The sequence below is a fragment of the Lutra lutra genome, chromosome 14 (genome assembly GCF_902655055.1).
Source record: "Lutra lutra chromosome 14, mLutLut1.2, whole genome shotgun sequence".
NCBI classification, from domain to species: domain Eukaryota; kingdom Metazoa; phylum Chordata; class Mammalia; order Carnivora; family Mustelidae; genus Lutra; species Lutra lutra.
In genome coordinates, this window is record NC_062291.1 from 14451246 (window position 1) to 14471460 (window position 20215).

At 47.5% G+C, this 20215-nt stretch overlaps 1 protein-coding gene across 15 annotated transcripts in view; it reads left to right on the forward strand.

The window, feature by feature from the left end:
* The window catches only part of SGMS1 (sphingomyelin synthase 1), a 269326-nt gene that overhangs the window by 216465 nt on the left and 32646 nt on the right, over positions 1-20215 (forward strand). For 14 of the 15 annotated variants that reach the window (XM_047703349.1, XM_047703354.1, XM_047703351.1 and 11 more), the window contains 2 exons: positions 13628-14410; positions 17937-18014. In XM_047703349.1, coding sequence (XP_047559305.1) covers positions 13806-14410; positions 17937-18014 — 683 coding nt within the window. In that variant the 5' untranslated portion in view covers positions 13628-13805. The remainder of the gene's footprint in view (positions 1-13627; positions 14411-17936; positions 18015-20215) is intronic. The other variant, XM_047703363.1, reaches the window with a different exon arrangement.

Sequence of the window (20215 nt, forward strand, 5' to 3'; positions counted from 1 at the left end):
GGCGGGAAGCACTGTAGGATTTCAAAGATAGGAGTCACAGAGTTTAAGAAATTCTTGTTGCCACCTTATGGAGAATGCAGTTGGGAGTTTGGGTGGGAGGTGAGCAGAGGAGGTCGAGGCAGGAATTCCCTTGAGGTGTGGCATGGAGCCACAGTGGTTGTGTGGAAGGAGGGAGATGTGAGTGGGTTCAGGATACTTCAGAGGTGGGATTGACAGAATGTGCAGTTGCTGGAGGGTTTTGTTTTGTTTTGTTTTTTGTCTTAATTATGGTTCTTTTTCATCTTTGGCAGCTCAGTAGCTGTGATTGTTTTTCATTGGTGAGATTGAATTTTTTTTCCTCCACATTTGTTGGTTGGCTGTGCGTGTGGGATTGGCCTATTTGTATTCTTTGTTTAAAGTCTTTTCCTTAACTGATTTTTTAGGAGTTCTTTGTACTTGCAATCTGGGACAGATAAAAACTGTTTTGCCCGGTGTTTTCACTTGTGAAGTGTTTGGCCGAGTGTTTCCATGGTGGTTTGTCCAATGCCGTGGTTCGTACTTGATGTCACGTTTGTGTTAGTGTTAGAGACTTCGTAAATGCGGGTGAACTTGAGAGGAAACTTCATGACCCATTCACAATGTACTTCACCACGACACAGCACAGGGATATACCTTCGAAGCTTGTTGAGAGTAAGGAACATATTTGAACAGAGAGCAAACTGTTGGGGCATAGACGAAAGGGGTGAAGGAGGGTGGGAAGTACAGACCTCCAGTTACGGAATGAATGAGCCACGGGCATGAAGGGGTCGGCAAAGGGAACAGTCACTGGTACTGAATAGTGTCCTGAGCTGATGGATGGGAGCTACACTGGAGTTGAGCGCAACATCACACATGAAGAGGTTGAATCACTGTGTCATACCCTGAAACTCATGTCACATTGTGTGTCAGCTGTCTTCCACGTTTTGGTTTTTTTTTTTTAAAAAAAAAACTTGTATTTCACCGCATGAACTGCAGCCTTCGCTGTGCTTTTTCAGATCTTCTGGCTTTTTTTCACCACGCCTCTTGCTACCCAGTTCTACAACTTAAGTGATTTTACACAGTGTTTTTTACAGTTCAGCTGTTGTCATTGATGTGGGGTTATCATGTGCAAGGTTCTAATTTTGTTGCATGAGGTTACAGTAGCCAGAGAATAGAGTTTATTAAGTTGTTGTGTAGAGCAAGAATAAATGTCTAAGCGATTGTCTTGTTGGGTGAGGTGCGGGATGGCTCTGATTTACAGCATGGTTTCCTAGAACTGGACGCGGCCACATTGTTGATGGCAGGGTCTCAAAATGCACGTTAGAATCAGATGGGTCTGGTGGAAGTAACGTCAGTTGGGGGGTTGGAAGACAGAGAGGTTCTAGTTCTTGTAATTGGATTGCCTCCTTGTATTGCTTGGGTGTGGGATCTCTGTTGGAGGATGTCTCCCAGATCCTTTACTGCTTGGGAAGGGTGCCTGGGTGTGTGAGTTTGTGGACTCTCTGCTGCCCCCTGGTGGTATTCTACCTTAGTCCACAGCTGTCTCTGAGGCCCTTTTCCAGCTGAACTTTGGTGCTAGGAGCCACTGGTCCATTAATGGAGAAGTGCACAGCATAGCACAACTACAGAGCAGTTAAACCTCTATGTTGTATGCCTGAAACTAATGTAATTTTGTGTGTCAGCTATCCTCAAATGAAAAATCATTTTTAATTTAAAAAATAAAGAGGCTCACTGAAGGGGGGCCCTGGAAGTTTGAGAAATTATCAGATAGTTAGAATCAAGAAGTCATGGGCAATGGTGACCAGAGAGAAGTTGATGCACTGATAGAGACTCACTTTTTAAGAGTTGGTTTAGCTTTGGATGGGAGGAAATGCTTCATGCATCTTTTTCTGAGCATGGGAATAAAGGTAGAGGAGACCCCCACTTGCTTTCTCGGGATCCTTGATTCTGTTGACTTCCAGGGAACCAGATGGGGTCCAGGGCCCGAGCTAGGCAGAGGAGCGTTTTGTGGGAGAATATGGCAGGCACGTGGGCAGTGTCCTCACGGGAAAGGCTGCCCAGCGGACGTACATGGAAACGCCATCAACCTCTAATGTACCCCTTGGGATGCTCTGTAGTCTGAAAATAGTTTGCACTCCTCTTGCTGTCCATGGAAGTATTAGAAATTTATTTTGGGAAATAGACTTGAACTTGATTTCTCCTATCTGGACCTATGACTTGTTGCTAATTTTGGAACTCAGTGTTATGCTCCGGGGTCATGTTCCCTAAATTAGCTTTCCTTTTACCTCAGTGAGTTACATTTATTTCTGTAAGTTTAAGTTTAGAAAAGATAGCGTAGACTTTTCTCACCGAAATGGAAGAGTTTTGAGTTCCGTGGTTTTTCTAATCCTCAGGGTGCTATACAAACAAAACAAAACAAAAACCTTCTTCCTTACAGATAAGATTTTTTATTTTGGACTAATCAGGAAACTGTGGTGTGTCCTTTCAGCCTGAGCTGAAACTGAGCAGTCCCCAGTTTAAACACTAAAGGTATACTTCAAATTAGTTGAGTCTTACTGTTAGGCGTGGGTCTTCTAGAGCCCCCACTGACTATTAAAAATGGCCAGGGATGCCTGGGTGGCTCAGTCGGTTAAGCTGCTGCCTTCGGCTCAGGTCATGATCCCCAGCGTCTTGGGATCGAGTCCCGCATCGGGCTCCTTGCTCATCAGGGAGCCTGCTTCTCTCTCTGCCTCTGCCTGCTTGTGCATTCTCTCTCTCTCTCTCTCTCTCTGATAAACAAATAAAATCTTTAAAAAAAAATAAAATAAATAAAAATGGCCATACTTCTGAGTCAAATTATCAGCGCACATCTAAGTAAGACTTTTTAACCCTTTCTGGGCGGCAGAAGCATTCTGGGAGAGAAGCAGTTTAGGAACTGAAGTATTAAGCCTTCCAGGACGTTTTCATGGTGTGTGAGACAAGGGAAGAATATATTTGAAATCTGAACTGGGGAAATCTTGGGAAAATGGTTACTGCCTATGAATTGTATCAAAATCTTATAGTGCTTTTATTCCGGGCATTTATATTGTATTAAAGAGGCACCATGGCCCATTACAGGAGTGCGACTAAAAATGCAGTAAAAATTCCATTCGTAGATATCACAGGGAGGGAAGGAATCCCCTTTTCTTCTAACCATCTCAGGTTCTTGGGCTGGGGCCCCATAAATTAGACTGACAAAACACAGATTAATTAGAGAAAGGCAAACGAGTTTATGAAAGTGTTATGGGGTGTACACAGGGGAGCACTTAGGGATGAATGACTGGAAAGAATGGTAAGAACCTGGGTGAATACAGCATTTTAACAAAAGAACACTGAATTTTCTGAGTAGAGGCAAGACAGAGGCTCTAAGACTTGGAGCTTATCCAGGGCAGCAAACGTGAGAAGGCAAATTACACGGGGAAAAGGAATGCAGGTTTCGTTTCATGGATTCCTCTGGGCTGAGTCCCAAGTTGTCTCCCGATTCATGTCTGCTGTTCCTGGTGGAGGGGTGGGGGAGACTTTTACAAATTTGTGTCCAGCTTCGGGACAGCTGGGAGAAGAGCAGAGAGCATTCTTTGTCTCTGCTTCCTCTCGATTGCCTTCACCTGAAGATGAACCTTCTACCAAGGCAGCCGATCTTGGGGCTGCATATCCTGCTGTCCTCCACACCAAGAACGCGGTCTTTGTGCTTGAAGTGTGTGGGGTCTCTTCTGGCTGGGGCTGGAAATGCTCGTAAGGGAGGTGGAGGGCGGAGACTGGAAGCAGGTGCAGATGGGAGTGGATGGAAGTTTGACCAGGATGGCGACAAGCAGTGAGACAGAGCATCCTTCAAGATCGTGCTCCCCTTTTTTCTTTAGAATGATTTTTTTTTAAAGTAGGCTCCACACCCAGCACGGAGCCCAACTCAGGGCTTGAACTCACGACCCTGAGGTTAGGACTTGAGCTGACTGAGATCAAGAGTCTGATGCGTAACCGACTGAGCCACCCAGCACCCCTCAGATAATTTGTTAATACAGAATAGTAATAGCAGGAACATATCTTGTATTTTCGGCCATGCTTCTTGGACATTTGACAGCCGCTTTCCATCTGGCTGGTCACATCCCCTTAAGTTCCAAGAAATCTGTTTTCTCTTGTGCCCTCATGAACTTCTACCACTCACATATGGAACTTCCTAGCTTCCGTGTTTGATGTTTTTACCTTTTTTCCGGTTCTCTTTGTCTTTTTTTACTGAGAGATTTTATTCTAACTTACTATATAGTGAATTTCTCATATTTACCGTGAATTCACAAAGAGCTTTCTTTTTAAAATTCTCTGGATGCCTTTTTGTGTGTGCATCATTTTGCTCATTGCACCCGTTTGAGGATATGAACCTTAGTTTTTCTTAACATTGTACCTCCCTACTTGGTCTTTGTCTTCTGTGTTCTGTTTTGTTTTAATCTCTGGCTTTCATATTTATCAGAGAATTTCTTCAGACGTCTGCTAATTTTTATTTGTCCATATTTTAAAGGAAGCACTAAAAATGCTGTCTGGAAGCACTTTTCATGAATCTTGTTTGTTTGGATTTCAGCACAAGACGGTCTGTGTTCTTATAAAATGTCTGGGGTTCAGAAAACATGGATCGGTTCACCTGCCTGGAAGTTTTCATCCCGGCAGCCAGTACTGTGGGAGCCAATGAGATAAAGGGTTAGGGCAGGGCTGACTTACTAACATTTGTTTGCATCTGTTTTACTTAGTCCCTGTTCAGTGCGATGCCCCTGCTTTCTTTTTCTTTTTAAAAGATTTATTTATTTTAGAGAGGAGTAGATGGAGAGTGAGAGAGAGAGAGAGAGAGAGAGAGAGAATCCCGGGCAGTCTCTGCACCGAGCAGGGAGCCCAACGTGGGACTTGATCCCAGGATGCTGAGATCATGACCTGAGCTGAAATCAAGAGCTGGGGCCCCATGATGCCACTGCTTTCTGGTGCCCCCTATCCTGGCGACCGTTCATCCCCCCCTTCCACAGAAGGTGGGTCCAGGCTTCTCAGCTAGGGGCAAGGGCGGGGGTGGTTGGGCTGCATGCACTGAGAAGCTGGAGGGAACTTGTTAAACGGTCTTTCAACCAGCCCTTATTTTTAGCTCCACCTTCACCCCCATCTTACAAGGTCCCTGTGCCACCAGCTTCCTCATCCCTTTAAGGCTTCTCACCCTTCCTTGTTCCAGGCTGAGGTCCTGCTCCCTGGGTCTGCCAACACTTAGTCTACCTGCTCCCCGGCCTCCTCCTCTCCTTGCCTCTTCTATTTCCTCTTTTTCAGAAATCCCTGCACGCTCATGTCGGGGGAACTTGAAGAGGCAGTGGAAACTAACACATATGTTCAGTTAGACACCTTTTTTCAGTCTGCATCATCTTTTGATCCACTGCGTGTACTTTCCTGCCCCTCCCCCGCCGCACAAAAAAAACCCCAAGACGATACGGCTGCTGGGTGGCATGAGCTTGGGGTTTGAAAAAACCTGTCCCTTGCCTTTAAACACATTAAACGGATAACACCTTACACATTTGCCCATTTCTTGTCCTCTTATGAGCCCCACTTAATCCTTTGTTCTCTCCCCCTTCCTCCTGGGGCATCAGCCTGCACCTTCTTTAAACACACCGTCTTTTTTCCTGCTAGGTCTGGTTCCTTCTTTAAGGTTACAACTTGCCTTGACGTCTTTTGTGTACTCCCTTCATGGCCTCTTCTAACGTACTTTATTTTCTCAAGTTCGTGGTCTGGCAAACTTCCTGTTTGTCGCACCTGCCAAATTTCTCCCTCGTGGTGGATTATTTCCTCATGTGACTGGTAATTTTCAATTCTTGTTCCTCCTTGGCTGAGATGACTTATTCCATGGGAATGCTGTGAACTCTTGCTGGTGGAGGGTCCCTAAGTGCTGTTTTGTAGTTACTTGCCTTTTTTATTTGCATTAATTTGTTGGCTTGGAACCCACACCACATGAGTCCTGTGAGTTTGAAGTTTGCATTATTGTGTACTGATCTCACACGCCCAACTTTTCTAGTCCTAGAGGGATTCTGGTTTAATTCAAGGTTTTAATTCTAGTTGCCTGTCTGGATCTGGGCTCAGGCCATGTCCCCTGCCCTTGAATCTTAAAACCCCAGCCCCTGGCCACTAGGATCTACAGCTGGTATCCTCCAGGCTCAGTGTCTTGGCTTCTTATGTTTCCCACTCTGGCTTTTAGTACATGGGAAATCCCCTTTCTGTACTTGGCAACTCAGTTTTGTATTAAAATTCCCACAGTTATATTTATGTAGGTTTTTCTGTGCTGATGTACAAAGAGGTACACATCACTGGGTCCATCTCTGCATTCTTTTTTTTTTTTTAATTATTATTTATTTGAGAGAGAGAACATGTATGTGCACATGTGTGCATATGAGCAGGGGGAGGGGCAGCGGGAGGGGCAGGTTTCCCTTCCCACAGGGAGCCTGATGCAGGGTTTGATTCCGGGACCCTGAGAGCATGACCTGAGCCTAAGGCAGAGGGTTAACCTACGGAATCCCCTGGGCGCCCCTCTTTGCATTCTTTTTTATTCACATGTTCAGCAAACATCTATTAAGTACATAGTGTGTGTTAGGCTCAAAAGAGTCAGAGGCAAATGAAACTGGGCTTCCTGAAGGCGATAATCCTACAAGGATGAACGTAGGGGGTATGAAGGGCCTTATAGGCAGAAAGCACAATCGGGAGGTGTACGATGAATGTTTGTGAGGAAAACTCCTACCCACTGGAGCAGGGGTATAGCCCAGGTCCACTGTCTACAGGACAGTGTAAGGCAAGGCCATAAGGTAGAGAAATCCCGGAGGTGGAAAGTAAAGCAGAAGCAAATGGGGAGCCTTTCCCAGGCCTTGTGGAGCAGATGAGATCACCACTGTGCACAGCAGCTGGATGCGAGAGCCAGTGGACTCTGCAAACATTGATGATGCCCCAGCATTCTGGGGTGCTGCTACAGTGAGTCTGGGTTCGAGGACAACAGGTTGGCCAGATGAATATTAAAATGTCCTGCTGGTTTCAGACACAGGTGGTTATTAATCAGTAAAGTAGAAGTAGATCATCTTCAGAGTTTTGGTAGTTGGGTTCTAAGAAAAACGCCAGGGGAAAGCCGTAGTGATTACTCATCATTAGAGGTCTGCAAGGTTTTTCTTGTAATGAAAAGAGGGCAGAGTTTCCCAACGGTCTTTGACATTTGGCCGTAGATACCTGGAGAGATGAGCATTGAAAATCTAGATGATGGAACAGTTTTAATTCTAATGGTTTGTTGTTGTTTTCTCTCTGGAATGATTGGAAGTATCTGAGACAGAAATTTCTTGATGCGCTTGGGTTCCAGGATTTGAGCTTTATCTTTGTAGATGGTCTGCCTCATCTCCTGGGACCATTATGTTTTGGAAATCTGAAGGACTTGGGGAGTTAGTTACATAGAGGAGGCAAAGGTTCCAATTACTTGGAGAAATCTGCAGGCCCACTTCTTATTTTGAAAGAAAGGTAACGTAGGAAGCGTCTGTGTTTAATCTTACAGTGCAGCATCCATGTTTAAAAACATAGATTATGCTCGAATAAACACAAGCAGTATGTGTTTATTAGGGAAATTAAAACACTGAAAAAAATTAAGCAATTAGCTTATGATTTCATTGCCCAAATGCAACAGAAGTTGATATGTGCCTTCAGCCTTCTTTCCTCTGAATAGTTTTGATACATATATGTTTACAAAAATGGTATTCTTGTCTTCTGTAGCCTGTTGAGAGACAAAAGTATACATATGTATCACAGCAGCTATAGAAATCTAGTCCTGTCTTAATGGAGGCTTAGTATTCTGTTGTATGATACTGTTTTTAATTCTCCCTGTGTAACTTTCAGGTGGTTTCTGATTCTTGGCGTAATAAATGATACATTGAATTTTCTGGCTACAAAAGGTTTCTAGTCTGTCCCAGAATGACTCAAATGGAAGCTCAGAGTATGGGAAGAGGGATTAGCTGGTCTTGCTGGTAGTGTAGGGCTCTCCTTGAAATGGATAGATGACACGGTTCTAACAATCCAGGAAGGAACAGAACCATGATACGTAGCATGAAGTTGACATGGCCAGTTTCCTATTATTATTTCCTACACACTGCTTTCATCAGCCAGGACTCTTCTCTTTCCCTCTGGAACACGGTGGGGCTGCTGCATGGGTCATTTTAGGGAGGGGCCCCGTAAAGGGAGTTGTTCAGTTCGTTAAGTTACAGGGCAGCTGCTGAGAAAGAATAGGTGTCAGATACTGTGAAATCTAAGTGTCGAACATGGTGAAATAGACAAGGAGTGGGGGGGGCAGGAGGATGGCACCAGCTAAGGGGGCAGCCTGAGCAGCCCCTAGCCCCGTCTTTCTCCCATCTCTGCAAAATCAAGCAGTTCAGGGAGCCACTGCTTACAGGACAATTTTGTTTGCTACTCAGAGTTTGACTCTGGAATTGTGAACGCTGCATGTAATAGCAATTTAAAAGGACCATCTAAAGGTTAAGGCATCACGAGCAATCTAAAATTCTTCCACTGCGGATTGAAGTTAATATGCAGGTGTTTCAGCTGAAACTGTGCTGTTGCTCTTATAGCCATTCCTTCTCTTCAAATAAATACAGTTTTATGAATTCTGCCTATTTAGGTTAACTCTTTGTGTGTTAAGTAACAACAATAACAACAAAAATCTAAAGCTAATGAGTTTGGAGGAAAGCATTCCAGAGTTCACCAGATTGAGTTAGAGGAGAATTGGACTCCTGTCTCCTGAGTATTGGAGTGGACTGCATTGCCCTAGAAGGTCCGATAGTCACTGCTGCCTTTTATGGAAGGTTCCGGGGATGCAAAGACCTTTTTCTGGACTTACTCTTTTTACTGAAAGGCGGTTCGTGTATTTCAAGACAATAATGTCAGTTTCTGATTCGTGTTGCTCATTAACAAAGCACCCACAGGTAGTTTCGTGTTAGAGGTCTGAACTCCTCCACACTCCCCCAGTTCTGATCTTGACTGAGTTGATTATTTGAGCTAGGAGAGTAGACTTCACATATAAAGCCCATGTTACTTCTCTTGTTTTTAAAGATTTGATACAAGAAGCAGAACGTTTAACTCAGTATGTGCTTCTAAGACTAAATGTGCAGCACACTACTTTCTACTCTGATTTACCACTATCAGCAGGTAGAAACATCTGGAACTTTGCTGTAGTTTCTCCCCATTGAACTGGCAGCTAAGTTCACTCTGTCTTGGGTCCACTGTGCCTTAAAAAAATTGTAAAAATTCAATTTTTAATTTCATTGCACTTACTTTAAAAGTTCCTTGACTCTTCAAAGAATAAATAATATTCAGTATAAAAATTTCTTCCATTGTTATGTCTTGCTTTATGTTACCCAAAGCACTGTCAGTTGTGCATAAATTCCTTAAACTAATGCAAGAAGCAGATGGAATAAATTCTTCCATTCTAGGAGACTGAGGCAGTGGGATTGGAGTAAAGTACTGAGCAGTTATTAGAACTCAGATGTTCTGAGCAGTTGCTTCATGGGTACACTACGCATTTTCTGGCATTTGAATTCTTGGAAACTTGAGTTCATTGTTTAATTGATATGGTAGCTTTGTGTTAATACAACAATGTCTTATTTCTAGACTACGCCAGACAATAAGATAATATAGTAGATTCTTTTGGAGTGGGGAGAAACACATATTCATAAAATATTTAGTTATTTTGTTTGGCTAATGTTTTGTTTTCATTACTAGGATAATTGCTTTAACCTGTTTTTCTGGTTCTAGAGAGCTGGCTTTGATAATTAGCTATAAATAGTTCATAGTGTGTTGTGGCATATTGTCTGATGGGTTTTATGATATTAAAGCTTAAAATACCTGTTCTAAGAATTGGAGCCAAATTGTTTTAGCACATTTATTTTTCACTCAGTTGGGGTCTCCTAGAAACCCCTGCTAGGTTGGAATGTATAAGGCCTAGGTGTTGTTGTCCTTGCCCTTAATCCTATAGGACTCTGTAGCTAGTTTTTGGTTTTTGGTTTTTTTGTGTTTTTTTGGTTTTTTTTTTTAAAGGACGCTTAGACTGCCCTTCACTCATGTGGACATCTGTGAATATTTGCAGCGGGCGGCCCTGGAAAGCATGGTGGGTTTGTCTCTCTCCGGGGCTAACTCTGCTATGCCGGAGAGTTTAGACACTGCACAGTCTCACTGGACTTCACCTTACTTATGGGTGAGACTTGTGAGTGAACGAGCCCTCCAGCTCCTTTTCCATTGCTCATATTCTGGTACTGGGGAATATCAAGATTTTATTCTCTTACGACTTTTGAGTTCTGAGTACCAAGTCTGAGGACTTGAGCTATGCATGGTTTCTGAACATTGTCCAGTAGTGGATTCAGGATGGCTTTTCAGGCCGGAGGTGCTGGTGGTAGTTTTTTGAGCTCAGCCTAACCTACAGTCTTCTGGGTCTAGATGTGGAAACACTTCTCAGAAATGCTGCAGTGTCTTTGATTCTGTTCTGAAGTGAGTGTGTGGGACCCGGAGGAAGTGATTCTCCCACCTCTCCTCCCACGGCCAGGCCTGAGGTCTTAGTTAAGTCCTACCCATGAGCCATGGCCTTTGACGTTCCGAGTACCTGCCAAGCACTTACTTCCAGAGAAATGACCTTTTTCCCTTTTATACGATTTTGGTATCATCTGCATAAAAATAGCATCTATACCTTTATTTTCAAGCTGCAAAGCTTGCTTGAGAAACAAAGGTTTGCTTTCTCATGAAATCTGGAAGGCCTTTTGAACTCGTGTGGCGGAATGATTGGGCTTTTGGAAGGGGCAGCTTCAGTCCGTATTCACGAGACGTCACCGCAGGCCCAGTCGGGTGTCAGGAAGAAAGCAGGACGTTACCAGGAGAACAAGACAGATTTCTTGGAGTAGTGAATAGCTTTCATTCCTTCTCCCTGATGGGAGCCTCCTGGCAGGAGCAGCCCACAGGAAGCTGGGTAAGGCTGTACCCTTGTTTTCCAGAGGAAACTGAGGCTCGGCAGGGTTCGAGGGCTCCATCAAGGAGGGAGATGGCCGAGTTGGGTCTCAGCTGCTGGCTCCCCATCTCAAATGGCTGACACGCATCGTAGCACTGGGCACACAAGCCAGTTCCCGGGCATCGTTGCAGACACTGGTGGTGTCAGGATGCAGGGAGGGGACAGGGCTGGGAACCATCTGCAGGACTGAGGGAGGACGTGGCACTTGTTGGAGAGGAGATGGGAGAGTGCCAGCGTGGCTCTTAGGGAGCCGACTCTGTGTTGGCCTAGTTATTGGTGGGAGCCACTGGCCTATCTCACTGTGTCTTCGGAGTAACTCTCGCTGTCAGCAGCTGCCTGCTGGATGAGTATGGTTAGCGTTCCTTCGTGTGTGTGTGTGTGTGTGTGTGTGTGTGTGTGACACACAGAGAGAGTGAGTGAGTCTGATGAGAGTCCCATATCATCTCTGACCATGTGCTGTTTTCCTGTTGTAAAGATGGTGAGATCTTAAGAGGAGATTATCTGACAGTTTGCTCAGCAGAGAGGAGTGAAATAACATGTTGGCATTGGTCTGGTCTCTGTGGTTCTGAGGGGTTTCCCCTCCTGGTAGACTTAGACTTCCCACATTGGCCAGGGGAAGCAAGGAACCCACCTGAGAAGCCCGTTCATTCCTTTGGGCCTGAACATCCCACCAGGAGTCTCTCTTTTAAGCTCTCATAGCCGCTTCAAGGTGGGCAAGGGTTCCCTGGGCTGATCCACTGAGGAGTGTTTGGGGCAAGACCCAGGGTGTGATGCCAGGAGATCTCCTCTCCTGCAGGACCGTCTGGCTGGACTTCCATTTGGCTCGTGTCCTCTGGCCACCGGGTGGTCCTAGTGATGACCCAAGCTCCTCTAGGGTGCCTGTCAAATGGCCAGAGTCCACTCTGGTTTCATATTTCTGAAGAACGCCCACCTTATCATGTTCCTTGACCATCCAGATTGCTCTGAAGCAGTTTTCAGTATCAGTGGCATTTCCAGTAGATTTTGTGTTCTCTTCCACCATCGACATGTTGACAGATGTGAGGGACATTTCTTGAGATATGAGCAGATGTTGAGTGAACCCCTGCATTGTGAGTAATGCGGGTGCTCAAGACCGTAGCCCTTCCACCGTCACTCATGGTCTCCTGAAGGGGGGTGGGTGCAGACAGACATGTTATAGAAAGCACTGGAACAGCAGCATACACAGAAGGAAGAACACCCAACCTTTTTGCAAAATCTGGGTTAGCTTGAACTTTATTGCCATTTCACTGGTTGTTATTTGATGGGGAAATTAGGAGTGGACATCTGTCCATCTTCATTCCACAATCAGATTTGGGGTTCGGTAGAGCGGAGCCTCCGTCTCATTTGTGCCAGTACCTCCCAGTTTGCTGACGGGAGTCACTGGGGAGGTGGCCAGGAGGACAGACTTAGTGACATCCATTTGAGAAATCCTGCTATCTAATTTTCCTCCTGGAGGATTTTCTAGAGCTTCTAATACACTAATACATGCTGCCCTCTCTAGAAGATGCTCTAGTATGCAGTTCCTCAGACTTAATTCGGATTTTTTATTTTTTGAAAAGGGCATTTTATCAGATGATTATTCTACAAGGCATACTTGGGAAATACTGCCAATACTGATTTCTAGCCATGAACCCTACGGATCCGTGCAGGTGTTTTTGTAGTTAATACAACATTCACCTTGTGAGGGAAAGAAGTTAAGCTCACTCTTAGGGTGTTTTCACAGTGAGAGTAGACAGTACCTCTTGGATAGGATAGAAGAATTGAGAAAGGAGAAAAAGGATGTGGGATCAACAGACTCCTCTCAGTGCTGGATTTAGGTATGGTTTTTAAAGCACTGACAACAGCCCTGTGAGTGGGTATTTGACTCTGTTCCTTTCACAGATGAGTAAGCTACAGCTCACCCGGGGGTTACCTGTGGGAGATCTTGAGTCCGATTATGGTCTGGCTTCTGCTGATGACATATTTCACTAACCATGGTAATCTGTTATAGAACTGGGTCTTTGTTCTTAACTTTTCTTGTTTTAAATTATAAGTGTTGCAAAAGTTGTACATGTTTATTAAGGAAAAACAGGTGGGACAAGAGTAGAAAATGCCCCGCATGGAGGAAAAAGGGATTCATTGGTATTTTTGCATGTTGTTGGACCAGATGGTCCTGAGGCTCAACGTTTCTGTGATTCTCTCCTATATCTGTTAGGTTGTTGGGTTTTATGTACACGTGAAAACATTTCTCCACCGGCTAGAATGGTAAATGAGGCAGATTTGCTGCCTGATTTCAGGTTATCTCAGTGAGCAGGTGATCGCGGAGGGAGCCCCTGAGCCATCCGAAGTCCTGTTGCGTTTGCTTAGGCAACACGCCTTTGGAGAGGCTGTGATACGGTCGTGCGGGGTGTCCTCTGCTGCTCCTTCTGGGAAGGCGAGCCGGGGAGCCTGCAGTCCTTAGGGCCAGTGGGGGCGGGACAGATGTGGCCTCCGCAGGGGCCGGGCCTGCGTCCTCCTGACGCGCGCGCTCTGGGCCGTGCGCCCTGCAGGGATCTGCATACAGCCCCCTCCTGACTGTGTCTCTTGCCTCCGCAGAAGGAAGACGGCCGGGGCGCCATGAGGTGAGCGCGCCGGCCCCGAGAGCCCCCGAGAGCGGTGTGCGGGCTGCGGGAGCGAGAGCGGCCCCGCACGTCTGGCCACGCACGTCCCCGGCATGAGGCCGGGCAGCATGGGCGCGCCGCCGCGGGACCGCTGACCCCCGCCCGCCGGGACCATGAAGGAGGTGGCGTACTGGTCCCCCAAGAAGGTGGCAGACTGGCTGCTGGAGCACGCCATGCCCGAGTACTGTGAGCCCCTGGAGCACTTCACGGGCCGGGACCTGATCGGCCTGACCCGGGAGGACTTCACGCGGCCACCCCTGTGCCGCGTGTCAGCCGACAGCGGGCAGCGGCTCCTGGACATGATCGAGACCCTGAAGGTGGAGCAGCACATGGAGGCGCACAAGAACGGCCATGCCAACGGGCACCTGGGCGCAGGTGCGGCCGGCCCCGGCCTCCAGGCCAAGCCCAACGGGGTGCCCAACGGCTATAGGAAGGAGATGATCAAGATCCCCATGCCGGAGCCGGAGCGCTCCCAGTACCCCATGGAGTGGGGCAAGACGTGCCTGGCCTTTCTGTATGCGCTGGCCTGCTTCGTCCTCACCACAGTGATGATCTCGGTCGTCCACGAGCGAGTGCCTCCCAAGGAGGTGCAGCCCCCGCTGCCGGACACGTTCTTCGACCATTTTAACCGAGTGCAGTGGGCCTTTTCTATCTGTGAAATTAACGGCATGATCCTCGTAGGACTCTGGCTAATTCAGTGGCTGCTCTTAAAATACAAGTAAGTAAAGCGACAGCTGTGGGACACCGGGGCTGCGGGGCGGGGCGCGGGGTAGGGGGGAGGTCTGCCTTGCAGACGTCTGGTAGTCATTTTTGGGAAGTGAACGTTTTCAAGCAGTAGGAATCAAAGCATACTAGCTCCTTTTTTAATTCTGATTTTATTATTTTAAACTGCGTGCCCTGTTGAGCCAGTGAGAGCTCTGGCAGTTGTAAGTAAGAAAATGCTGTGTTTACTGCCTGTTTGGTACAGGATTCCTACAGAGCGGTGACTGGGGCTCTGGAAATGATGTTCTTCCATTTTCACGGGGAGGAAAACCCTCATGGAGCACAGGCTATCGAATCACAGATAAAGTACCCAAACTCGGGGTCATTAACCTACCAAATAAATTGTGAACAGTCGGCCTGGTGGCCGTGTGGCTGTCCCTGCGCAGGCTCAGACAGTGGGCCCCTCGGCAGGGCGTATTTAAAGCTGTCTCACACACAGAACGCGGAACAGCGGTTCCAGAGTGCCGGGGGCCGTGGGAAGAAGACATCCTCAAGAAATGACTTTGTTTAGGCCCGTGGAGTGCAGACAAACCTGCATGGCTTTCTGCCTTCTAGAACGTGCGCCACTTAAAAGAACATGTGGCTGTTGCATTGCAGTTTCTTCGGCTTTTAAACGGGCACACTTTAGTTTCAGGTAGATCCACTTTTTTTTTTTATTATAACTGATTACTTTAACCTTTATTTCTTGATTAAACACATTAGTCCGGTAGTTCCAGGATACAAAATTAACCAGTTCTGAAGTGGTTAATGATAGCAGTACACAGATCAGTCCTTCCTTGGGGGAACGGTCCCCTCCCTGGCGCCTCTTCCACAAGCCGCGTGGCTCTGTCCAAGGACAGTGGGACGTGCCCCACGTTCTGCTTGCTCTTAAAACCAACCCGGTTGCCAAGCAGGGGCTGTTGCCCGGCATTTGCTAAGCCTACAGCCTTGAACGAGTCTCTCTGGTAGGACCCTACCAGGCCGAAGCTATGTCCCAAGCTCTGAACTCCGCGCAGACCCCCTCTGGCAAGCTCTGTGTTGGGTTGCTTGGGGCCGACTCAGCGCCAACATTGTTCTCCTCCTCGGTGTCTGCTTTTCCCCGTTAGTGGACTGTCGCTGTGGCTTCCGTGCATGGGAGCTGGTGTGTTGAGAAGCTGCACTTGTGTCCAGTGGACTGTGTTTCACGACCCACAGTACGGTCGAATGTTAAGTAAATCCTCTTAAATCAAGAAAACAAACTGCAGACCGAGAGCCTGCACCGAACTTTATCCAAGAAACGATGAGTTTTTTCCTGGAATGTGTTTGCACCTTGAAAATTCGATATCCACAAGTGGAAATGAGCACAGCGCCCGACTGGGCACTGAGAAGGGACGGTCAGCCTTTGTAAAGGAAGTTGTTTAAGTGAATGGTATTTATTTTGGGGTTGTCTTGTCTTGGTAGTGCCACGGTAAAGCTAAGTTTAAAATAGAAACCATGGTCTGGGCTGTGTTGATTGGTTAGAAGACTTTTTGGTGGTTTGTTCACTTAGTTTTAACAGGCTAACTAGGTAGGATAGTGTTGAAATGTGAGGTGCTCAGAATTTACTAAGTTACATTCTTTCAGCCACCAAACTTCAGATCTGCTTTTGATTTCAAACTTTTTTTTCTCCCCCTGAAAGCCCTTTAGAAAAAAATGCCAGTATGTTTTACTTTACAAAGGCAGGGTCAATTCAAATTATGTTTCCTGGGGTTTTCCCTGATTTTTGTTGTTTTGTGTATTACGAGTTTGTTTTCTCTTTTTTTTTCATAAAAATTTGCACATGCAAGAGAATAATTTACTGCTCTAGAATAAAACATTATCTGTCAGTCATACTGTGTGCAAATTCAGATGTGTCACAGAACTGTGACTTTTATCTTATTTTACTTTTTTTAGAACTGTGACTTTTAAATAACATCTTGTTCTAGGAAGTGTCCTCACAATAGGGCTTGCCTTTTTTGTTGTTGTTTTTTTTTTTAAGATTTATTTATTTGACAGAGAGAGAGAGAGAGATCACAAGTAGAGCAGCAGGCAGAGAGAGCAGAGAGTTGATGCGGGGCTTGATCCCAGCACCCTGAGATCATGACCTGAGCTGAAGGCGGAGGCTTTACCCACTGAGCCATCCAGGCGCCGCGGCTTGCTTCTTTTAAGCAGATTACTCCTTGTTTCTCTCAGCTGGGACTTCTCCTCAGATCAGTAGTGATTTCATGTTTTACTGGTATTAACGGACAGTGCCATAGTCATTTGGGCATTGAAATGACGCAGCGCGTTAAGCTGTGAATCGATTGGTTCACACCTTGGGCAGAATCAGGCCAGTGCGCGGCTGCAGGGCCACCTGGGTCTAGCCCCTGTCAAGCCCCAGCATGCCAGTGATATGGGCCAGTCTCTAAGTCCCCAGAGCTTGTTTTTTCTCACAGATAAAATAAGGGCCTCCTAGTCTAGATGATATCTGTTATTCTGTACAACTATGTTTTGTTTCAAACATGATCAAATGGACCAGTTATGTTTAAAAAGTACTAGCCGAGGAGCGGTTTTTGTCCAGAAGACATCCAGCTCAAGATTCTTTGAAGTCTTCTCTCGAGTTTCCCTGTTGGCAGGAGACGGACGCAGGAAGGGGAAGCCAGCGGTCATGATCATCCAGCCCTGTCTGCCTCCTGGGGTACATCCCTGGCTCCCCGGCTCCTTTCTGGGGAGGCCCCTCTTCAGAGAATGTGACACAGCAGAGATGTAAGGTGGGGGAGGAGAGATTGAGATTGACAGCTAAGCAGCTCCTGTAAATAAACTCCTTTCCTTGGCTCTCATCAAGAGGATTAGAATGCTTCATAGGGTCAGACGGCTCATTTCCAGTCATTTGGCTCTCCGCACTTCTGGTTGTGGGATATTCTGTCGAACAGAGCTGACGTCTCACTCTGTGCTTGTCTGCCGGGTCTTGCCCTCTCTCCCCCGCCTCCCCCAGAGGTTTGCCCCTCAGGAGCACAGCTCGCTTGCTCCCAGGAGTTAAGCTTGTTTGGCCAGGAATTCCCTAAGGGCATTTGACTTTGACTCTAAGAGTCTCCGAGCCCTCAAAGGACTCAGTCTAGTTCTTCCTGCTTCTGCATTGTACGCTTCTTAGAGAATTAGAGGCTGAAGCTGGAGAGGATAATTTATTGAGCAATGAGATCACTAAAATTTGGGCCAGTAACAAGCCCTTCAGCCAGATGTGTGAGGCGCTGGAAAACCTTGATGCTGAATTTGACCTTGAGACATGTTCTGCCCTTCGCTGTATACGGGTGTCCTTTACTATTAAAACACAAGTTTTGCTTTGTATTCACATTTTTTTCCTCCTTAACATGTTCCCCTCATGTTTATATGTGTATATATGTATCTGTACATACACATACATTCATGTGGGACTTCCATGGCATTACGAAGTGGAAAACAACAATAATGCCCATCTTTGGGAACTTTTCGATTTTTAAAATTGTAAATAATGTTGTCTCCCCATTTAGAATTGGACTTTCAAGCTACCGACTAGGAAAAAGCCCTGGGGAGTCTCTGCATTTGTGTCAGACTTCACTGCAAAACAGGTATCCCTTGTTTTTGGAAAGCATGACAAAGCGTATGTTAACCTTACTCATCTGGCAAGGGCTCCTCGTGCACGGCTGAGAGGTCGCTCCCATGGCGTGGGACCCATGTGGCTGAGCTCTGTCAGGACGGCGTGAGTCCCCGACAGAGAAGAAGGTCAGGGAGCAGGGTTGTGGAATTTCTGAGTCTGTCCAGGGTTCTTCGGCCACTAGAGAAAGCACTGTGACCTAGACCCACGGTCGCAGGTGCCAGAGACTCCACTTGTCCCCCACCGAGTCACCATGCTTCTCTTCCAGCTTCCTCCCCCTTCCAGGCGGGCAGTGGCTTTTCCTAGAAACCTACAATGTCTCCTTTCCTTCCATGCCGAGAGCCCCTGCGTTCTGACCCTCTGACTTCAGGTTCTTCACTTCTTGTGTTCCCGTGTGGTGCTGGGTGCTGGGTGCTCTGGGGGAGTCCCTGTCCTGTTCCTTAGCGTGGATTCAGACTCCTTCGTAATCTGGCCCTCGTCTGTCCCTGCCTCCTCTCTGACCCCTCGGCTCGTTTCCCCAGAGCTCATGTCACTGTGCTTTCTGCCCCTCAGTGCGAGGGTTAAAGTTCCTCCAGGGAAATGAGTCCATCCTGCCTGTCATTCATCTTTATGCCCCACTGTGGGGTACCGAGGCTGCCAGACAGAAAGTGCTCGTTTACATTCGTGTGTTCCTTCACTTTGTCTTTACTGAGCAAACTACCGGTGCTGGGCGCTGCTCCCGCCCCCAGGGTGCTGCCCTGAGTCCTTCTGGAGCTCACGCTCTGGCGAGGGTGAAGCAGACACTCAGAACGAATGACTGAGGCCCCGGCGGTGTTCAGGGAAATGGAGAGAGTTGAAGCAGTGTGCCGGCCTCCATGCTGGGGGTCGCGGGGAGGGGTGCTGTTTGATACGGTCACTCAGAAAGGCCTCTGAGAGGTGACCGTTGAGCAGACCCCTAAGTCCAGATGAGGGGGCGCCGCGCAGGTGTGTGGGGCAGGAGCCATCCAGATGGGAGAGGTGAGCAGAGAGGCCCCGCGGCTCCCCCGAGGCACAGCCAAGGGTGCGTGTGGTCCACCGAGCGGAGAGGAAGTGGTGACTCGGGAGGTCAGCAGGGTGTGGGCGGCGGACCCGAGAGAGGGCAGCGAGGGCTGCGGGTGAAGCGCTGGGATACTGTCCCAGGCGTGGTGGTGGGTTGTCAGAGGAGAGTGATAGGATTGGGTCAGTATTGTTTAGGAACCGCTCTGGCTACAGTGTAGACACGGACAAGCCAGAGTGGCCGGGGCAGCCGGCGGGATGCCACTGCAGCCGCCAGGAGGGACGATGGCTAAGACTTGACAGGACGTCTGAGGGTGTCTTATGCTGGGCCAGTGGGGAGGGATGGCTGGCTTCGGGTGCATTTGGGGTTTCCTCTGTTTTCTAGCCACAGGGCTAGCTGCCACTGCAGAATTTCTCATAGGAGGTTTTGGGGTCTCTCTGTGAATCCTGAATTTTCTACAGAATTGAATGAGGAGATCGAATTCACTAATGCGAGTTCCCATAACCTTGCTTGAATCACGTATGTATCCCAGCAGCTGTTTTCTCCTGTGGCTACTTTTGGATGAGATGGTTGCCTAAAGGGAGTCGCGTGAGTCTGTCGGGTTTGCAGGTGGGGACAGTTTAAGGACGAGTTAAGTGTTGCCAGATGTATCAGCCCCTTGGCAGAGAAGAAAGGGAGCCTCTGGGTAGCTGAGATGCAGAGTGGAGTCGAGTCGAAAAAGCTGAGTGGTTGAGGCCCTTGAGGCCCAGCGTAGAACATTCCGGCATAAACAGTGCAAGGAATTCCAGAGACCACAGCCACGGAGTAGGATTTAGAAGTCGATGGCGTCCCAAAGGGAAGGAGGAGCAGAAGCGGGGAATGGTGCTCACAGACCCGCTGAAGAGCTGCCACGACCTCTCTGTCTAGAGGAGCTTCTGGGGCCGTGCTCCTCTGCGGGAAGGAGCCCGTGCAGGCTCCCTGTGTGGCTTTTCCAGGGTCATGCGCCGAGAGCACAGACGGGCACCCTGGGTGGCTGGTGGCAGTGTGTGTGTTTCACGCTCAAGAGACCACTCTGGGAAGGACTTTGTCTTTCATCCTTGATGAACGCTCTGGCTTTGAGGCCCTTGTTCAGCAGCAGGGTATCTGCAAACCTAAGGACGTGGGACAGCATCCCCTCTCCC